Source organism: Zeugodacus cucurbitae, chromosome 3 (assembly GCF_028554725.1).
Source record: "Zeugodacus cucurbitae isolate PBARC_wt_2022May chromosome 3, idZeuCucr1.2, whole genome shotgun sequence".
Lineage (NCBI taxonomy): Eukaryota > Metazoa > Arthropoda > Insecta > Diptera > Tephritidae > Zeugodacus > Zeugodacus cucurbitae.
In genome coordinates, this window is record NC_071668.1 from 22,662,876 (window position 1) to 22,685,266 (window position 22,391).

Sequence of the window (22,391 nt, forward strand, 5' to 3'; positions counted from 1 at the left end):
GCGTATTGATTAGCTAAGAAACGGATACAAAACGTGAATTTAGAGCAACACAGAGAAGAAGTATAAAATTTATTGCCGGTGCTAATAAGTGTCGCCTAATTATTTAATATTCTATAAAATTGCCAAAACGTGACTTTCGAAAAAGTGTTTTTGAAGGCAGCAAATAATTACAATAAAATAAGAAAACATTCCCGGTGGTTTCTTTATCAGCATTACGTGATCGTCTTCCTTGGCGCCATATTGCTTTGTGGCCGCTTTGAAAGATTTGGTAACAGGATTTTCGAATTCAAGAAAAAAAACTAAAACGTAAAAAAAATGTAGACAACCATAACCAAAATCTTCAGTGCTAGCAATATTGCTTACATACAGTCAGAATAAAAATGGCAGAAAAAAAATTTAAGCGAGTTGTGCATTCTTTTGCAACTCTCTTATAAGAAATCGCTTTGTATTGAATAAAAATCTTATTTGAAGAATTTTTTGCTAATAAAAATTATGTTTTTGCTCAGTTTATAAAACATAATTAATTGAAATCATTTTATTTGAGTAAAAGCTTTCGAAAATTTTTTAACGAAAGAGATAGTAGTACTCAAGCAGACAAGCCCCAACATTATAAACGAACTAAAAATTGAAAAAGAAACCTGCATACAAACATAGTTTCCTGTAAACAAATAAAATAAATAGTTGCTTTTAGGCAAAGTGAATACTGATATGGAAAATTAATGCAGTCACTTGATAGTAAGCAAATAAATTATATTAGAAGAGTGCATCGAAATGAAGGAAAGCCAGTGTGTGCCTAAATGTACGTTATGTAATATGTATAGAAGCAAAAATAATATAAAAAGTATTAGAAAAAGCTTGTCGACTAAAATTAAAATTAGGTGAAAGCTTCATGAAAGCTCGAATGAAAGCTTGTTACCTAAAAAATCTCAAATTAGATAAAAGCTTTATGAAAGCTCGAATAAAAGCTTGTAACCTAAAATAATAATTTGATAAAAGCTTTATGAAAGCTCTTTAAAAAATTTGTATACTAAAATAATAATTATGTGAAAGCTTCATGAAAGCTCGAATAAAAGCTTAAGCTTATCACCTAAAATTTAAATTTTTTTAAAGCTCTATGAAAGCTATTAAGAAAGTTAGACTCCTAAATTAGACTAGCAATAAATGATTAAGATAGATATTTAATCACACACTGCTATTTCTTATATTCAGCTAAAATTTGTTTCAGTTTTAAAAAATTTTAGTCAATGTACATAAAAATTAAGTTTAAAATTAAGTGAAAGAAATATGTGCGATATATATTCCAACCGCATGTATTTTAAAAAACAATAAAAACCTTCTGAATAAAGTCCTTCAAAAAATTTTCCAACTAATGTATAATTCTTGAAAACCCCAACTGCGATAGCTGCTTTAAACCAAAAATGAATACATTTGTGAGTAATTAGCTAAATAAAAATAAATGTAAGTATATATTAAAGCAGTTTTTATTCATTTTATCAACAACTGTGGTTTTAAAGATTTCATTTCATATATTTTTAAATTTTGTTTTATATATATTTTTTTTTTGTAACAACTTTTTTCAGTTCAAATTTATTAAGAATTGTTATTTTAGAATTTCGACTATATTGAGACGAAATCAGAGTTAATGTAAACAAATGCAGCTTTTGCTTGCACTGTCTCTATCTTTATCTTTATCTCTATCTCTATCTCTATCTCTATCTCTATCTCTATCTCTATCTCTATCTCTATCTCTATCTCTATCTCTATCTCTATCTCTATCTCTATCTCTATCTCTATCTCTATCTCTATCTCTATCTCTATCTCTATCTCTATCTCTATCTCTATCTCTATCTCTATCTCTATCTCTATCTCTATCTCTATCTCTATCTCTATCTCTATCTCTATCTCTATCTCTATCTCTATCTCTACCTCTATCTCTATCTCTATCTCTATCTCTATCACTATCACTATCTCTATCTCTATATCTCTATCTCTATCTCTATCTCTATCTCTATCTCTATCTCTATATCTATCTCTATCTCTATCTCTATCTCTATCTCTATCTATATCTCTTTCTCTATATCTATCTCTATCTCTATCTCTATCTCTATCTCTATCACTATCTCTATCTGTATCTCTCTCTCTTTAAGATACCAGGATTAATTCTTTTAAATTTCTCAAGACTACTAAGCAGACACAACTATTAGATATTATAATACATAAGCCAATCCTATCACTGAGCTCTAATATTCTAATACCCCAACAAACCATTTGAGTACTGCCATATGTTCCTCCAATTTTCCCACAAAAATGTTTAATGCCTGCACTTCACGACAATCTACGATAAGAGTCCTTCACATTTGCTGCACTATAGCACAGTGGCCACTCAACGGCATACGCTCACTGCTGCCATCGCTGGCATTTATTTAGCCGCACTTCAGGTGGCCACTTCACCATGAAATATGCATTTTGTGAAGAAACGCGCTTTGGCACATGAAATGGAAAACAGTTTTGCTGACAGCGTATGCAGTAGTCTATCAAACGGAGAGATGTGAGTGTGGTGCGGCTGAGCGCATGTCCTGTGGTGAGATTAGAGGACGTGAAATAAATGAACACAGAGTGCGCATGTGGTTATAGCTGATGTTTGTTGTTGTTTTTATTTTTTTTTTTGTTGTTCTGCCAACCGCAACACACAAATTAACAGACATTTAACATGCATATAAATAATTAAGCGCAAATTATAATATCAAATGTTGGCAAGAGACATATTAATATGGATGTAGGTGGTGTATATGAGTATATAACTGTCTATATGTATTTATGTCTGTATATATATATATATTTATGCACTGCAGCGCAAATTATATGCGACTCAATACATGCAGTTGGCATTAATAATTTTTCGACTTTCATGTCGTCGACCATCGCTGCTGCCAACATGCCACAGTTCCCAAAACAAACAGATTTTTGCACGGAAAATTGTCGGAAAATAATTACGAATTTTAAACATATGGAAGTAAATATTTACTAATACACGCTAGTACCAATGCATGTCAGCAATGTGCTGGTGCTTAGTACAAGCAAGTCAAGAGTAGACGAAGCGACAGTTGCCTGGCGCTGTTGCATGCAACGCTGCTGCTGGCGGCAGAGCACTCGTATTACACTTTGTCAATTGCCAGTGCAGAGGCGTGCGGATATGCTAGCGTGTTGTATAGCATTGACATGAGACAAATGCAACAACAACTACCAAAAGAAACAACAACAACAACTACAAAAACCAATAACAACAACAAGTACTATATTTCCATTAGCACAGCTGGCATGGAAAACTTTCAAATGCAGTTAGATTTGACATATGCCAACATGCAAGCAAGCAAGCAGAAAAAAATCTACAACAATAACAACAATATGAAGTGACTAAATGACTATCATGCAGCGTGTATACTCCCACACTGTCACTTACACACACACACACTGACTGCGCACAGTGAAATAAATATCTTTCAACGCCGTCGCAAAAGATCAGGCGGACAGCCAACCCAGGCAATTAACAACTTCAACTCTATCCGTTTGTTTGTGTGTATGTATGTGTATGTGCGTTAGAACCAGGCTAAGGCGCTTCTTGGCTGCTTACATACATAGCTGAACCGTAGGCAGCACTGCTTTAAGCCGGGCGCGGCTGTCAGGCAAACAAATAAATTGTGCGCTACCTTACCTTTAAACGACATTTATCTTCGCAGATGTAGTTGTTGTTGGTAGTGTTGGCAGTGTTGTTGCGGTTACATTGCAATTGCAGACGGTGCAGTACTGAACGATTTAATTTGTGTGGTCATGAAAATGTTAAGTGAATGTTGGTGGTGATGAGGATGAGAGAAGAGGAAGAAGCAGTGAAAGAAGAGGAAAAAGAAGCTAGAAGAGGAATATGATATGAAAAGAAGAAGTAGAAGGAGAGGAAGAAAAACTACTACGCAAAAACACTGCTAAATGAATCTTAAAGATTAAGCTAAGGTAAAAAGAAACTAATGTGGGTGAGAAGCGCGCAGAACTAAGCGAGTAAGACGGATTATAGTGATAATTAAGCAAAAAAAGTGCTGCCAGAAAATTAAATTTGTGGTCAAATGGTTATTAAGCAGAAACTATTACTACCAGATGCTGTGTGAGAGCTAGTGGACTCATTCCAAGCTTGAATTGTCGCTAGTTTCATATAGAGGTAGTACTAAAAATTAATTAAAAAAAAAAAATTAATAATAGAAAATAATTACTAAAAAATTAATTAAAAATAAAATTAAAATTAATAAAATTTAAAAATAAATAAAATTTAAAAACAAAAAATATATACATATTTGAACAAATTTTTTTAATTAAAATTGTTGTTTTATAATTTTTTTTTTGATATTTGCTTATTTTTTATTATTTTATTTCTAAAATCAACTAATTAAATTGTTAAATCAATCAACACAATCATCAATCATCAAATAAATCTGCAAAAATAGCACAACACTTTTATGCGCCTAAAAGTATGCTATTATTTTTGTCAAATTTCATGGCATATTTATAAGGACAATCAAGTGAACGCATACAGTCAATATATGTACATATGTTTTGTGTGATATTAAAGATCAGTTAACTTCAAATATAAAATACTTGTGAGTACAGTAAACACTCGATTTTCAAAGCTTTAACTCTTTCTTCAAACAAAAAAAAATATGAAAATACCGGGTAAATTTAAAAAAAATAGGCTATTATTTTTTAATTAAAATCATATTTTAATTTTTCAACTTTATCACTTTTAAACCAGGTTTCACTGTACCATAATGAGCGCAATACACGCAACTTAGCTGCACGTTTGCTTAAATATACAAGACACGAATAAAATATTTACACAAATTTAGCTGTTAAAGCAAATGCAACAACTACGACAAGCTATGCGTTAACAACAACAAACAAGGCATAAGGCAACAACAAAGCAACATAAATACATAAATGTTGTTGTCATATGCAATATGACTTTTTCTTGTTGTTTTTGTAGTTGTTTTTTGATGTTGTAGTTGTTACAACTTTGTTGTCGGAGGTCTACAATTTTTCTTTTGTTGTTGCTGTAGTTGTTACTGCTGTTTTGATGTATCAGCTCTACAGCTTTTTTGTTGTTCTTGTAGTTGTTGTTGCACAATTATCTTGCTTTTATTTTAACAACTACGCAAATTGCGTGTTACAAGCAGTTTACAAAGACAAAAATTGCAAAAAAAAAAGTGGAAAAGGAAAATGAAACGCGCACAACAACAACAAAACATCAAAACGAAATGCAACGAACAAAAGCAATTTTTTACACACCAAAATGGAGCAACAACCTTTTGGCACACCTTTCGCCGGGCGCTGCGACAGCCAAACGGAATGACGTCGAACGTTCGCACACAAAACAAAAGGCACTGCGACGCCCCATTTTCACTGCTGTTGTTTAACAGGAGTAACAGCATGTTCCCGCATACATACATATACATATATATACGTAAGTATGTATGTATGTGTGCCTCTGTGTGTGTTTTTGGGAGAAGGACAAAGCTACAGCAAGTCAGCAGGCGCAACTTGTTAAGGATAAAAGCCAAGCATGCAAGCATAGAACAAAACAGAAAACTAAAAAACTGACTGCTCACTGCCGACACAATGCTTATGTAATTTTCTAGGGCAGTGCGGCAGTAAGGCGCTTTTCTGCATAATTCAATAGTGCTATTTAAGATTTCTAAGGAATTATTTATTATTGCACACTATTTAAATGCGGCATTGTTTGAGAGTGATTGAGGTAATTAAATTGGAAACATTGTTAAAGTGATGATTGTTGGAGAAGGGTTTAATATAGATAATGGCAAAAATTAACGGTTAAATATATACTAAAGTGATAAATTGAATTTTAGTAAATATTTCAAAATATTGTACCAAAAGCTGTTAAATTTTTCTTAAAATTTTGGATATTTACATATATAAATACAGAAGAATAATAATTTCTTGACCTTTAGCCACTTACAGTTTACTCAGAATGAATTTTTAATTGAATTTTGGCTTAAATATAATAAAATGCAATAATTAATAGAATTAAAAATAATTTTTATTAGCACGTACGCGCTAAGAAATCATTATTACGTTCTTCACATACGGTCTCGTAAGCCGCTCTTTATTTTTCTTTCTCATTTCCAACTGAGAGAGTTAATAAGTTCTCTGCAAATTTATGTTCGCGTCTCAAACGAAGCAACGGAGTGTGTGTCTTTGCTAAATATAACTGTTATATTTTGAATTATAAAACATTACCTACTGCAGCGCCATCTATAACTAGCAAAGTCACAAACCGAACACTCTCAATTGCTTGTCTAAACTCCAGCGACATCTATACTTCTGTTGGCATATGGCGTTTACAGCTAATTGCCGCTAGAGGTAGCAATATATGCCCACATCTATGCGCAAGCGCAGTAGAACGTTGGCTGAAGGGGTTATATACAGTTAGACGGCCGAAAAAAGAGTAAATTTTCCAGAATTTTTTCTGAGAAAACTTTTTAATTTATTGATCCAAAAATTTATACACATATTATGGTATCTTTTAACTGTATTTTAAGACTTAGTTTTAGTAAAAATATTTATTTGAAAAAGAGCTACAGCTGATCTCCAGGAGCTCCTCTCAAAAAAGACGTTTTGCGGTGACCACTATATCTCGGAACTGGATCATCCGAAATTAAAAAACCAAACAGATTTCGTTAAAATAATGTTAAATCTAGTTTTTTGACAAAATGGCGGTTTTTAAAAAAAAAAATCGATTTTTCACCGAAATTTCGGCCTTAAATTGTTTATAAAAAAAAAAATATTTATCGGAGAGAAAAAATCTACGATTAATTACTAAAAAATATATTTAAGAAGGTCGTGTTAAAATTTGATACTAATCGGTCTAGCCGTTTTCGAGTAACCGACTTTGAAAACACCATTTTGAGAAAAACGCGTTTAAAGTTTGGACCTTGTACTTAAAAGCACTCTGAAACGCCTTTTCAAATTTTTCATTTGCTTGTAACTTTGAAAATATTCACCGGAATGAAATTTTCTGTGTGTATTCTTAAATATATGTACATTAAGAAAATGAAATAAAAAAAAATCGATTTTTTGAAAATTCTAACTGTATATAACCCCTGAATCGAAGAAATTTTGAAGTACAGAATTATTTTGAGTATAAGACCTAGATTCAGGAGTCTTTAGAATATTAAACACTTTTTTGAGAGAGCAATTTCTCGAGATTCTCCATAACTCGAACTCTTGAATTGACAATAGCGTTTAGAAGACAAATTTCTCAAACTTTCTTAACTCGAAGTTTTTTTTTGGATTTTGGTGATTCTAGTTTGGGAAGCTCAACTGGTATTTGCATAGACCCAAAAATAAGCCATTTTCGCTCAGCTCTCGAACTAATCAACTCGAAGTCAGTGAATTTTCATACTTGACTACTTAAAAATAGGATTATAAATCGAATAAAAAATTAAAAAAATCAAACAAAATCAGCAGATGCACGCCATACTAAAAGTACACACATACCGATTATATTTGCGATACATGCGAATTGAAAAAAAAAATCTTTTTGTTTGGTATTTTTGGAGGACAATGGCAGGATGAGATTGCATACTTCAACCGAAAAAAAACTTTTATTATTAGACGAACTAACTGCACGTATCTGACTATTATAATAAATTTTATGAGTTGTTGCTGCATATTTTTGTTGTTGTTGTTGTTGTGGACCAAATGCTGATATTTTTATTACATGTCAATGTTTTTTATTGCTGTCATGAAAGTAATTTTGTCAAAAACTGCTCGCAGCGCAAGCACGCTCCACTAGACTAACATGCATGGCAGCATACTAGAACACACACACAGATATATACATATCTGTAACTATAAATATATTGTCCAGAGCGGGAGTAAAACATACATTTATATGCTCCTGCTTGCTCCTGGCGGCAGCAAACATCTTTGGGCGCTCGCAGCGTTGCAGCGCAATTTGTGCGACGACTAATGCCCCGAGGCGTGGCACGTGCAACATTACATTGCTGCTGCAGTCTACATACACAATGGATTATAGCTTGCCGTAGGTCGTGGCTCTGTCGGCAACGTCAACTGGGTAAAGATGATTTGCGTTTTTTTTCGTTGATTTGTAAGGATAATCCGAGTTGCTTTTTTTTACGACACAATTTTGGCATGCGATTTTGTAGTTGTTGTTGTATTGCATTTTTGCTTTTTATTGTTCGGTGCACCAAAATTTATTTTATGACATTTTTTGAGGCATGTGCATTTTCGAGCAACGTGCAACGCAGCACTCGGCGGATTGTCGAAATTTAATGCCACACACATACCCCTGAATAAATATGTATGTATGTATATGCATGTATCTATATGTGTGAAGGTGTGCATCTGTATGCATTCTAATAAAATTTACGAGTGGGTCATGCTTGTCACGAAGCCAAAAAAATAATGTATAGCAAGGAGTTAGTGTAGTGCAAAACTAGCAGTATATTGCTGATGTTTTCCGGCTGAATGGGAATATTGCTTTTGTTTTTGTTGTCATTTTTTTTTTGTTCAAGGTATTAATGCGCCGATGCGCTCACTTGTAAAATACTCTTAAATATAAAAAATACATATGACTTACCTGTGAGAAATACGCTGGCAGCACACAGCGCTGATCGTCCAGGCGAGAGCACTGTACACGCTCCAGCAGCTCGAAGAGATCCTGCGTGGCGCCGCGTAATTTTTCCGGACTATGCGAGGCACTTCCGCTGCCTTTTTGCGAGCCCGCCATGAAAGCGTGTTGTCGCCTGCAAATGTAGAAATATGAGAGGTGTTATGAGTAAAGTGATGTTAAAAATGAAGGGAAATATAAAAAATTTAAAAGAATAAAAATTAAAAATAAAAAAATACAAAAAAATTAAATTAAAAAAAAATAATAATAAATACAAAAAATAAAATTAAAAAGAAATAAAAGAAAAAAATACAAAAAAAAAACTAAATATAAAATAAATAAAATATAAATAAGGAAAAAAAACAAAAAAAAATAAATAAAAATTAAATAAAAAAAATTAAAAATAAAATTATCGAGAAAAAAATATCAAAAATTAATAAATAAATAAATGAGCAAAAAGTACAAAACAAATGAAAAAAAATTAAATAAAGAAATAAAAAAATAAATGAGAAAAAATACAAAAAAATTAAATAAAACAGAAATGAAAAAATATAATATGTATTAAAAATAAATACAAAAAAAAAATAAGTAAAAAAGAAATGAAAAAAAATAAATAAATAACAAATAAATGTAAAAAAAATTAAATAAGAAATTAATGAAAAAAATAAAAAATGCAAATAAAGTGAAAAAATACAAAAAAAAAATAAATAAATGAAAAAAAAATAAACAAAATATTAATACAAAATTAATAAATGAACAAAAAAACAAAAATACAAAAAAAATTAATAAACCAAGAAATGAAAAAAAAATATAAAAAAATATACAAAAGAAAAATAAGTAAAAAAGAAATGAAAAAAATAAATAACAAATAGATGTAAAAAAAATAAAAAAAAAATTAAATAAGAAATTAATGAAAAAAAAATAAAAAATACAAATAAAGTGAAAAATACAAAAAAAAAATAAATAAATGAAAAAAAATAAACAAAATATTAATACAAAATTAACAAATGAACAAAAAAAACAAAAATACAAAAAAAATAAATAACACAGAAATGAAAAAAAAATATAAAAAATATACAAAAGAAATATAAGTAAAAAAGAAATGAAAAAAAAATAAATAACAAATAAATGTAAAAAAAAAAATATAAAAAAAATAAATAAGAAATTAATGAAAAAAAAAAATAAAAAAATACAAATAAAGTGAAAAAATACGAAAAATAAATTGAAAAAAATACAATTGTGTGCGAAATTATTCCATCGTCTCATATGACATAAACAAACAATAATATTTGTAATAAAATACGCCAAACAAACACCCACATGTGTGTAAACAGCGTAAAAGGGGAAGCAGATCGCAATCAAAGAACCCTGCTGGCGCCTGCGGCTTGTAACACACAGCGTAAAAATGGTAAATGAGGCGCCACTAAGAAGCCACCATAACAACAAAAAAGGACAACACAAATAGACAAGCATTTAACATCCACGAAAAACATTTTGGGAAAGCGGGTACTTGAGTCGGAATATAAGAATATAAATCACTTGAAAATTTGCCTGCTAACCCACACAAGCAGTGACGGCGGTCCTATTTCCTAACCTTTTCGCATATTTGCCATTTTTCGTAACTACTGTGCGTTCGGAAATCGTTCAAGTGGCATCAACCAAATGGAAGACAAGTCAACTCTCTTTTGAAGGACTAAGATGTCAGTGACCGCATGTTGTTGTTGTTTGTAGGAGAAAATATATTGCATTTTGTTTAGCTGTGGTTGGTTTGGAAGGTGATTAAAGGGTGGCTAATATAATATTTCTTCACTGAATAACAAACTAAAATGGTTAAAGAGCTATTAAGATAGACTTCCATTAAGAGACTTACAACAGCACTAGATACCATTGGGTAGTAAAATCATCAAATTTATGCAATTGAATTCAATACAGGTGTGTTATGAGATATTCATCTATATTATACCAGTCTTTGAGGTTTATACCAGTTATTTGTTCGATGAAGTGCTCTCTAAAGCATGACGAATCGGAGATATAACGCAATTATTATATACAACTAATATGGTACGAACTGTAATAGAAAGGGTTAATGGTTCCTAAAAACTTGGAGTCTCTCTACGAATTATAGAAAAAATAACATAAATTACAATAAACCGCAAAAGTAGACAAATCAATGCCATTTAAGAGCAAAAAGATATCTTGACAATTTTTTTATTAAAAATATTTTCCATTAACCGCAAAAGTAGACAAATCAATGCCATTTAAGAGCAAAAAGATATCTTGACAATTTTTTTATTAAAAATATTTTCCATTATAGAGCATTAAAGCATGGCTTTTGCAATTTCATTTTCACTTTCTACTTTAACAGATTATTTTCTCATCAAAAACCGAATGTTGACAAATATTTCTTTGATTGCATTAAGATATATTAAAAATAGCAGAAAAGCATTTCAAAGCAACATAAAAAGATTTGCAGTTTCAATATGCAATGATTTGAAATTCACAACCCCTCAAAAAGCAGTGATTTCTAAGATTTTCAACTTGCGAGCAGAGCAGCGAGCATTATATGAATTTCTAAGGAATATAAAGGCAAGAGTAAAGAACACTTACGCTTATGTGCTTAAAGAACACATATGAATGCAAGTATAAATAGAGCCAGTGTTCGTGGTGGCTGTGTGTTTGCGCAATTTTCATACACTCGATTCACTTACACTCGCTTCGAGTGGCACATAAAGAAAAGCTGCGCGCTGAAGTGCACTCAAAAACAGTAAAGTTGGCAGAGTGGACAATGGATTAAGTTTTTTCTGAAATGTTGAAAATGTCAAAAAGGCCATGAATCGGTTGCAGCAATACGCACAAATGATTTGGGTAAGGCACACAAACATGCATATGTGCATACAAAGAGACATGTGTGTGGCTATTGTAATTGTGGTATTCGTACAAGCGTGTGAACAATTCGCTAAAGGAAGCTAAAGGAAAAGTGGCCAATAAAAGCTATTAAACTAGAAGAGTGCACATTTGATTTGAGTGTAGCGGAAAACTTGAAATACTTGAGGTTTTTCTTAAACGCCAACGAGAAAGTCATGGAAAGGGTGTGTGGTGACTGTGTAAAAAAAATTACAATAAAAATTACAAAAATAAAATTAAAAAAATTAAAAAAAAAATAAAAAAAAAAATAAAATTAAAAAAATTATATAAAAATTTTAACAAAAATTTATTAAAATATAAAAAAATACAAAAAAAAATTAAGAAAATTAAATAATAACAATTTTGAAAATAATAATAAAAAAACAATAAAAAAAACTTTAAATTTTGTGAAAAAAATTCAAATTAAAAAAAAAACTACAAAAATATATTTATTCTAAAACATCCAAAATTTTTGTAAAAGTAAATATAAATATATAAAAAAATATTAAATAAAAAATAACAAAAATATAAAAATATTGTAAAAAAAATTTAAAATAAATGTGTTTCTTGAGTGAAAAAAATAATATAAAAAATTTAAAAATTGGTAGAAAAGAAAAAAATAAAAAAAAAAATCTAAAATGTTGTGTGAAAAAATAATAAAAAAATTTATATAAAAATTGTAACAGTTATTAAAAGTTAAAAAACTATAAAAAATTTAACAAAATAAAAAAATAACTATTTTGAAAAAGATAATAATATAAAATAATAACAAAAATATTTTAAACCAATAATAAAATAAAAATAAAAAAATGTTAAATCCAACAATTTTGTGAAAAATAAATTCAAATTAAAAAAACGAAAAACTAAAAAAATAAAATTAAGAATGAAAATAAATTTTAATCTAAAAAAATACAAAACTTTTGTAAAAATTAGTGAAAACAAATATAAAACAATATTAAATAAAAAATAACAAAGTTATAAAAATATTGTAAAAAGAGTTTAAAATAAATAAATAAAAGAAAATCCTGAGTGAAAAAAAAAATTAAATAGAAAATATAAAAATTGCAAGAAAAGAAAAAAATTAAAGAATCTAAAAATATTGTAAAAAGAATTTAAAATAAAAAAATAAAAGAAAATCCTGAGTGAAAAAAAATTAAATAAAAAATATAAAAATTGCAAGAAAAGAAAAAAATTAAAGAATCTAAAAATATTGTAAAAAGAATTTAAAATAAATAAATAAAAGAAAATCCTGAGTGAAAAAAAAATTAAATAAAAAATATAAAAATTGCAAGTAAAGAAAAAAATAAAAGAATCTAAAAATATTGTAAAAAAATTTAAAATTATACATAAATAAAATTTATGTCATGCCTGCACAGATGTCCTTAATATTTATTTAAGTAACAAAGTACTTTCGTATGTAAGCATGTTTGTATGTATGCCTTAACACAAAATTTTTCGTACTTGCATCAAGGCACTTGCGTCAACACCTTCCTATTAGCTCTTTACTTACATTTTTTTTTCGTATTTTTGTAACATTGTTATTTTTATGCATCATGCCACATTTACATATGGCCTAATATAAGCACATCCACTCATATACAGTTATATATAATTGTCGGTGTTGACATAGTTTCCTTATGCAAACACTATAATGGCAATTGTCAACTGGAAAGAGGATGTTTTTATTGCTTTAAAATTTCCTAAATACGCAGCTGTTGCTGCCGCCAACACTCATGCAACTCACTCACTCAACACTCCCCTTAACAGCTACTCAGGCGTTGCATACATCCTTGCGCATTAATGCAGGCGGAAAGTGAAGAAAGGTGGGTACAGATGTGTGTGTACATACGGACTATTTCTTAAAATGTGTGTATTTTTAGGCGCACTACTTTGTTTTTCTACCAAATTTTCCAACTAAATACACATACATATGTACATACATAGAGAAAATAGTACCGTTGCGCTCGCTCAGGCACGAAAGTGTGTCAACATAAGGACGGTTGCAATGCGACGCGTTGGCACTAATAAATTAACACCGACCAAATAAGGCGGAATATGATAGTGCCTAACGCCTAAAGGATATACTTAGAAATGCAGATACACATATATACATACATACATATAAACACATAAACATACAAATACATACATATTTATATAAATATATCTTTATATATCTGCAAGCTAACTTATGGCGTTTTGACTTAAATTTCATAATGCAACAACAACATTGTTGTAATTTTTGTTGTTATAATTTAGTTGTGGATGCTATGACGCAACAATAGCTACGACCACTGGCGAATAGACTCATCACAGGCGCGCTGTAATATGTTGCGTGAACGGGTAGTAGGCACCTTAGAAATAGAGATTTTAGTGCAGCGCTGTTGAGGTATGTTGTTGTTGTTGTTGTAGAAGATTGCACAATGTGGAGTGGCGGTTAACCCATTTCGTGTCGGCAAAGCGCTGTTGACAGTTGTCTAAGTAGCTAAGGTATATGCAATTATTATTTAATAAGGACGCGAATAATGGCTAGATACATATATACATATACATATATATTTATATAGAAATGTATATATTTTCAAGTTAATGTGAATATACATATGTAAGTATGCTCATGGCTTCATTTAACTTGCAAATTGAATATTTATTTAGCAGTTACTTTAATTAATTTGCTGCCATGTAATGGCGTTGCAGTTAATTAATATGAAATATGAAGTCTGAGAATTATTTGCAGAAACTTGCAGACTGATTTAGCTGAATAAATAGAAGTTCTATTATAAAAAATAAAATAAAATAAAATAAAATAAAATAAAAAGAAAATCGGTCGCGAAAAATTTTTTTTCTATGAGTGAAGAGAAACGAATTTATAATTACAACTAGAGACTTAACCTAAACTAGCATTAACACAAATCCACTGAGTAAGTTCTAAGCCAAATCAGGTAACATATGTATGTAAACTCCATTTGTTGTTGTTGTTGCTGCTGCAAATGTGACGTGTGAAATTACCACGAAAAACTGCATACGAAAATCTAATGAGCACCAAACACACCCCCTAACGGTACTGTATTAAATGCAAATTTATGCAAATCGGCGAAATTTTCACCGCCCCGCACACAGAGTTTCGTATAATGAAATTATGCACGAAACTGTATATTAATTTCTATGTATATATACATATACATAGGTGTGTGTCTGTGAACCCGTGTGGGTGTTTTGTTGTTTTTGTTTATATTTTTCTCGACCTATTGGCGCAGCAGCAGGTGCTCTGTGGCATGCTAAACATTGCGCGTGTTTAAAGTGCAACCGCACAACAAAACAATTATTTAATGTCAAATTCTTATCAGTTGTGCAGATTTAATCCTATCAGTGACGACGACAAAAGACAACAAAAAGAACACACGCGAAGACGCATTGTGTTGCGTTATTCTCAGGCATGGTGTTGACAGGCAAAACGATGAATGTGCAGCAACAAAACATTAGAATGCCATTTGAGTGCAGTCTACTGAGAAGCAGAAATAATGAAATTGAAACAACAACACCAACAAATAGAAAGAACGAAGAAATTTCTTATTTAAACGAAATGCCATGAAATTTCCACACGTGTACCGCAATGAAAATGCATTGCATGCAATACAACAACAACAACAAGAATACTTTGCGGAAACAGTCACACATGCATACATACATTTGTGTGCATAATAAATGCATTACTTTGTTGGGGCATGCAACCAGAGCAAACTCAAATCTAAAACTGATTTTCTCACTTTTGTTAAGCGTGTAAAGAATGAAAAGAATTTCCAAAGTGTCTGCAAAGCAAAAGTAAGCAATGTATAACACAACAACAACAGTAATAGATATTTAGTTCTACAGCGTTGGCGAGTGTGACAAATCTCTTGAGACGCGCCTAAGAATGCCAAAGGAAGTGTCTAGTGACAGCGTAATGCATAATTAGAGCGCAAAGATATTTCGAATATACATATTTCCTGAAATGTTGCCAGCGCAGCTATTGAGACGTTAATTGCCTTGAGATGCTTCGGCAAGTCCCCGTAACGTAATTATTGCATTCTTCGGTGAAAATCTATTGAAAATGAATTTCATTCAATTATTCGTGCGGCATTGTGTGCCGGGAATGTCACATTGACTATGTAATGTAGGAAATTAAGTGTAGAAAATATGTGTGTGTGTGCTCACACTAAATGACCTGGAAGTAATCAATTACTTTTGAATAATGCGTAAGTGGAATCAAAATGTATTGATTTTTCAAGATCAACTGGTGTAATGCATGAGAAAGTATTTTTTTTTGTTTTTTGAGGAATATTTAAATTTTTTTGTGTTACGAAATTATTTGGGAGTATAATTTCTCAGAAGGGGAAAAATTTAATTTAAGGAGAATATATATTAGAATAATTTGTATAGACATTATAAATAATTATAATTAAGAAACATGATTTAATTGAATTGAATTGAATTGAATTATATTTTATTTTATTTTATTTTATTTCTTTTAATTTAATTTGATTTAATTTAATTTAATTTAATTTAATTTAATTTGATTTAATTTAATTTAATTTAATTTAATTTGATTTAATTTAATTTAATTTAATTTAATTTAATTTGATTTAATTTAATTTAATTGAATTTAATTTAATTTAATTTAATTTAATTTAATTTAATTTAATTTAATTCAATTTGATTTGATTTGATTTGATTTGATTTGATTTAATTTAATTTATTTTATTTTATTTTATTTTATTTTTAAATTATTAAAAAAAATATTGTATTTGCTAATTTACTCTATTTAATTTTTTCTTTATTATTTTTTTCCTTATTTATTTTTTCTATAATATTATATAATTTTTTTTTTATTTATTAAATTTTTTTATTAATTTTATTTATTATATTATATTATATTATATTTTATTTTATTCTACACATTCTTCATTCAAAATAGCCTCCACTATTTTAAATTTGTTTTAATTTTTATTACAACAATTCTCTTCCAAAAACTTACACATATCCTTGCCAGCTGCTTTCCCAAAATTTAAAATTCTTGCTTTCTTCCAAAGCGGTTTGCAACTGACCAATCACTTAAAGCATAAACAAATAAATTTTCTTCCTCGCACAAATAAAAATAAGCAAGATTTTCTACTTTTTCTCACCAAAAAGCGTCCTAACCTACAAAGTGTATCCTTCTAACTATGAAACTGTGCCGAGTGCAACGAAGGTGTCCTTATGCAAATTGAAAACAATAAAATCAAATTGGTTAAGGCTCATTTTCAAGAAACGTGCGCACCTTTACAACAAATTTGTGGGTAAATTACGAGCGAGCTTGTGTACATATTTGCTTTTTAAAGAGACTAGAAGCCGCTTTCTTTCCTTAAATTTGCTTATTGTGCGCATGAGCCACACAAGAATCAATTGAAGGGGTTAAGTAAAAACAAGTTTCGTTTGCTAATAATTTTGGAAGAAACAAGTTTCACTTATTACCAAAGCGGAAAAGGAGTACCCAAGAAAATGCAAAGTAGTATCTATTGAAATCAAATTTCCACAACTCCTTTGTGGTGAAAGTGCGATCTGCTGCTTTGCTGCAGCTGAATTTTCCACGCTGCATTTTCTTTTTTTCTTTGCGCCAGCGCATCCTTTGTTTTGTTTTTTTTTTATGTGGAAGTATCCTTGCAGTTTGCGCTTTTGTTACGCCAAACGATTTTAATGACAATTCCGAGACAAACTTATAGGGTAATAAGCGAGGTAGACTAATAAGACAGGGAAGACAGGCCGCACACAAGGTAACAGTTGTGTTACCCTCTCCCTTTCACAAGCCTTCATGCAACGCTGCGGCTTTCCTTAAAGATTTTAAATCCTTTCTTCAGCACCGCTTATTGTGCGCTGATTCTTGCACTCGCTTTCTTGTTGTGGTGGCTGTTTGCGTTTAATAATGCGCGCATCAGCGGATATTAATGACGCTGCATTTCCACCCCATTTCCGGCACGAAAATATTTTCCTTGAATCGCGCTACGCCACATGCTTGGACGGTTGGGTTAGGGCTGTCGGCAGTTCATTTATACCGTTCGTAAGTTACCGCTATTATTTGATCGAAGATTTTCTCACAGTTTTCTTTTACCGTTTTTGTTTTTTGCAGCGGCGTAGCTTTTCTTCTCCTCGACTGCACTGACTTTGCTGCGCTTCTTTGTTGTTATTGCTGTAGGGTTATACAAAGCACCAGCGCGCTGTGGTGTCTTCGACTACTTTTACCTTGGGCATTAAGTTTGTTCGATCACTGTCGCTCAACTTGGGGGGTCTCATCATTAATCAAATTCACATTAATTTGCTATTTTCACATTGACATTTTCGCCACCATCACCATTGTTGTTACCGGTGCTTTTCGTGTTGTTTTTGGCTTTGTTTTTGTTGCCATTGACTTTTGTGCCATCAGGTCTTCTATTGTTTTGCCCCTTTTACTCTTTTATTTAAATTCAAAATTTTCCGCATAATTTCCTTGATTTTCACGTGACATTTTCCGGCATGCAAATAACGGTATAAAGCTTTGTATGCAACGCTGCATGAAATCCGTGTTTTTCGGATTTTTCAATGCATTTTGTTTGCCATAAAATAATATGTCCCGTTGTGTTGGACAGCGGGACCTCAAAGCGTGTTCAATGGTTGAACTGACTAATAAGTCAAAAAAAATCATTTATAACTGTTATTATTATTTTTGACTTTTCCTCCCATTAAGTACGCACACTATTAATTACAATAGCAACTTGTTTATGCTCAACACTTTGACGCTTTCCCACTAAAAATGAGTTCGCTTTGTGTCCTGTCACCGCTAGAGTTTGTGACATTTCACAGCTATTCGCTAGCTATGCTATTCTCTTAGGCTATTGCCTTTGCTGACTGGCGAGTCTAACGACCAGTTTGCTGCTTATCAACAAAGTGCATCGCACTCCCACAATACACCGCTGTCTGTATGTATGTCAACCGGCTACGATGTCCTGCGTGTTCTTATTTAGCGCTGAGTGTGAGAAAACTCGCAAACGCACTTGTATATGTATTTGTAAGAGAGTCCATGCGTCGGTGCTCTATGCGTTTTTGTTGTCGCACTTACATTTCCTCCTTTGATACGTCTCCTGCTTTGTCGTTTTGACGTCTGTATTACATTGCTTGTCGCTGGCCATATAATGTCCTTTTGCGATTCTTATCGTTCTGCTCTATTTTCTTTTACATCCTTTTCCTGTTACAAGTCGTTGCGTTGACAAGTTTTTTGTTTTTGTATTACAACACTTTGGCTTTTCCTGCATTTTTGTTGTTGTTATTTCAATATTGCTACTCTTCGACTAATAACTGGTTATTTTTGTATGTAGTTAGTTGGCTGTGCAATGTATAATTAGACACAATTAATTAACCTGACTTTTTGTGGCTTAAATTACCACATTGGCATGTGATTTTCGATCTTTGACACTCTCGTATCAGAACGCTCCTTTCAAGTTCCATACGAGAGCCTTGGATCTATCTCTCTTATTATTTCTTATAAAGCTCTTTTCAAGTCCCGTACGCGAGCTTTAGAGCTTTTGATCCTTAAAGCTTGTCCTTTGACTTGCTAAATTGTATCTCTTATTAAGCTCTTTTCAAGTAACATACGAGAACTTTTGAGCTTTCAAGCTCATGTTGACTCTCCCGAAGTTTAAGCTCTTTTCAAGTGTCATATGAGAACTTTTGAGCTTTAAAGCTCTTGTTGACTCTCTCGAAGTTTAACTTTTTTATTTTTTTTTAGCGGTTTTCTAGTATTTATCTATGATCTAGTATAGTATAGTAGCATTGTTTGTAAGATCATCTAACCGTCCTTGAAACTGAATATTTCTATTGTAATTGACCTATTTCTTAAGGTTAAGTTGAAACTTATTTCATGAAAGTCATGAGTATATTCAGAGAATTAAGAGTCAAGTCTGGCTAGTTATAAATTTAGTCAATTAGTATATTCAGAACGAAATTTTGCTAGATCGAGGACAAATTCGCTGGATTACCCGAGTTTCAAGTCTAATCTGACGCTCTCTATATCCAACTCAAAATAAAAAATAAAGAGAAATGAGAATAGAAAGACGGTAAAAGATCCTTTATGAATGATATACAGAAGAAATTACACAGAAATCAACTCAACAAAACAAGTCATAATACTTATTGGTTAGGACCACCTAGATCTCATTATGATGCAACTAATCTGGGAACATCACGAGTCATCTTATCACCGTCTTTAATGTGATGTAAGATGTAGATCCCGTTATAAAGCAGCTAAGCTGAGAACATCAAGAGTCATCTTATCACCATCTTTAATTCAGTGTACTTTCATAAATCTAACCTCAGTTTTATCAGTACTCCAAATAAATGTATTCCATTCCCTATGTAAGTGGTCAGGCTCTGTCTAGATCGTTGTGAAATTTTAGGTTAAGTAGAAGGCATTTCAATTTCAAAACTGTAGGTGTGCTCAGAAAGATCTCAGATGAGGATTGGGTATCTTAGGTTTACGGAATACCATGAGAGCTGCCAACAGTTGCAAGTCTGTGAGCATTCAGAAGGACAAAAAAATGAAGAAAGTGGCATGACTGTGGACTTTTTTAAACACCATTTTTGGGCAATTATGCCCAACATTTCAAATAGCTTCCAACCAAAATATTACCACATAATAAGGGACAAAATTTTGACATTATGTTTTTAACGCCCGCTGATGCCTTAAGCTGTTTCCTGCTTTATTTTGTTTTGTTTACTACAAAATAGTAAGAACAAACTTCCCCGACAATACGTCTGAAAATTCGCCCATAAAGCGCCCGAACAAATGGCGCAAAGTGCCAAATTGCCATTACGGCGGCGCCACTTACCACATCCTTCTGCCCCAAACACACATACATGTACATACACGGACAAAAGCAGACAAAAGAAAATCACAGCCGCCAGCAAAAATTTCAAAGACGCAAAACATTCTTTCACTAGAAGTTTTGCTATTTTTCTAGTATTTCTTTCGAACTTTTTTTTATTTTTTTCGATTTATTTTTTTTTCCTCTATTTTTATATGTGGCTACGCCGCCTAGTCTATAGCCGCTCAGCAGGCGCAGACCGCCGTCAATTGGCTAATAACCAGGCAGTCAAAGCGAGTTACTATCTCCGCTTTGGCTTGACTCAGCTTGGCTTCATGTGTGTGGGTAATAACAGCTAAAACGCGTAACTAGCGCTCTTCGTTCGCGCTTGCTTTCATCACCGACTACTGGCTTTCCCAATTCAATTCATTCCATTATTCATGGCTGGTTGCAGTTATTATTTTTATGAGCACAAGTATGAGTCTATTTGAATAGCTGGCGAGCGAGTGAGGCTTTCTTCACCCAGTGCTGCTTTAAGCCACAGACTGCCGGTTTGTCTACTGTGTGTGTGTGAGTGGTCTAACAACGTTAACTGTCTAGCTAGCTGTACTTGTAGTGTGAGTGTATGTGTCGTGTTAACCAGCAAGTTGTGTTCTCGGCCACTTTGCATATTAATGACGACGACGTCAGCTATTACTGAGATTGTTGTCTTTTTTATTGGCATAAATGTTTTTTTGTTGTTGTTAGAGTTATTTGTTGTTGTTGGAGTTATTTTTTGTTGTTGTTATTAGTGTTATTTTTCGGTTGTGTTAATATTGTTGGTATTTAGCTTCGTTTGTATTTGTTGTAACTATAACCCACAATGCTGTCATAACCTGCTCATATGGCGTATTTTGAGTTGTGCACTTTGTTGCATGCCATAATTGGTGCAACCACGAAGCTGACTTGACTTGGTTGGTGAAAGATGTTGCATAGTGAGGAATTTTATAAATGTGAGTAGATATTTTTCAAGGTTAGTTTGATTGTAGTTTTAGGAGATTTAAGTGAAAATTGTATTATACTTGATTTGCTATGAGATTGGACTTGACAAATGATACAGATCTTAAAAGATTATTTGAATGATTTTTTAAAGGAAATATGCAGAAATATTTCGAGAAATAAGCAATTGATAACAAAAAGTAATTAAAACAATAATTAACTACAATCAAAATTAAGTTAGGTTCAGTTAGGTTAGGTTCTATAGCTGATCCTTAAGATGAGAATTACACATATAGTTGGATCTCATATTCCGACAAAGCTCTTGGTATCCATAATAACACGGCTTAGGCGTTTTTAGACCCGTTAGTTCAGATGATTGAATTCAGTTGAAACTGGTACCTTGGTACTACATTATAGCTGTCTCATGACTCGCCTTCCATTTCTTTTTGGTTATACCAGTTGTTTATTCGATTTGCCACTCTCTTTGAATGGGTAAGTCGAAGACAGATAGCATATTTGAGTAAAAAATAGTTGTTGGATGACAAATTTGTGACAAAAATTAAAGATTCATACGAAAGAGCAGCAAATAACCCCCGTATAATCCTCCGCCAGCTCAAAAATCTTACATTTTTACTCACTTCACAGTTTTATTGTGTTTTGGAAAGTAAAGTAGGCACTTGGCTAAATTTTTTTACTATTCATATTATATTTTTCTACTGATTTCAAATGACTTTCCTCTATTTATTTCAACACTGAGCATATCTCAGAATCTCCTAATGTAGCATAAGACTATTTAAAACTCTATTTTTAGACAAAAATGCATACATAGAATAAAATTGATTTGAAAAAATTAATCAAAAATGAGGTAAGAATGGCTACAAGAACAAAGAGATTTTTACTATTGTTTGCGAGATTAATGAAAATATGTAATTGAGGAAGCTTAAAAAAAATTGGATACTCAAAATAAT

General features: G+C 31.6%; 1 protein-coding gene across 5 annotated transcripts in view; it reads right to left on the bottom strand.

Annotated features, from left to right (window-relative positions):
- Positions 1-22,391, bottom strand: part of LOC105216647 (rap1 GTPase-activating protein 1) — a 205,146-nt gene that overhangs the window by 81,859 nt on the left and 100,896 nt on the right. For all 5 annotated transcript variants that reach the window (XM_054228116.1, XM_054228119.1, XM_054228117.1 and 2 more), the window contains one exon: positions 8,663-8,828. In XM_054228116.1, coding sequence (XP_054084091.1) covers positions 8,663-8,828 — 166 coding nt within the window. The remainder of the gene's footprint in view (positions 1-8,662; positions 8,829-22,391) is intronic.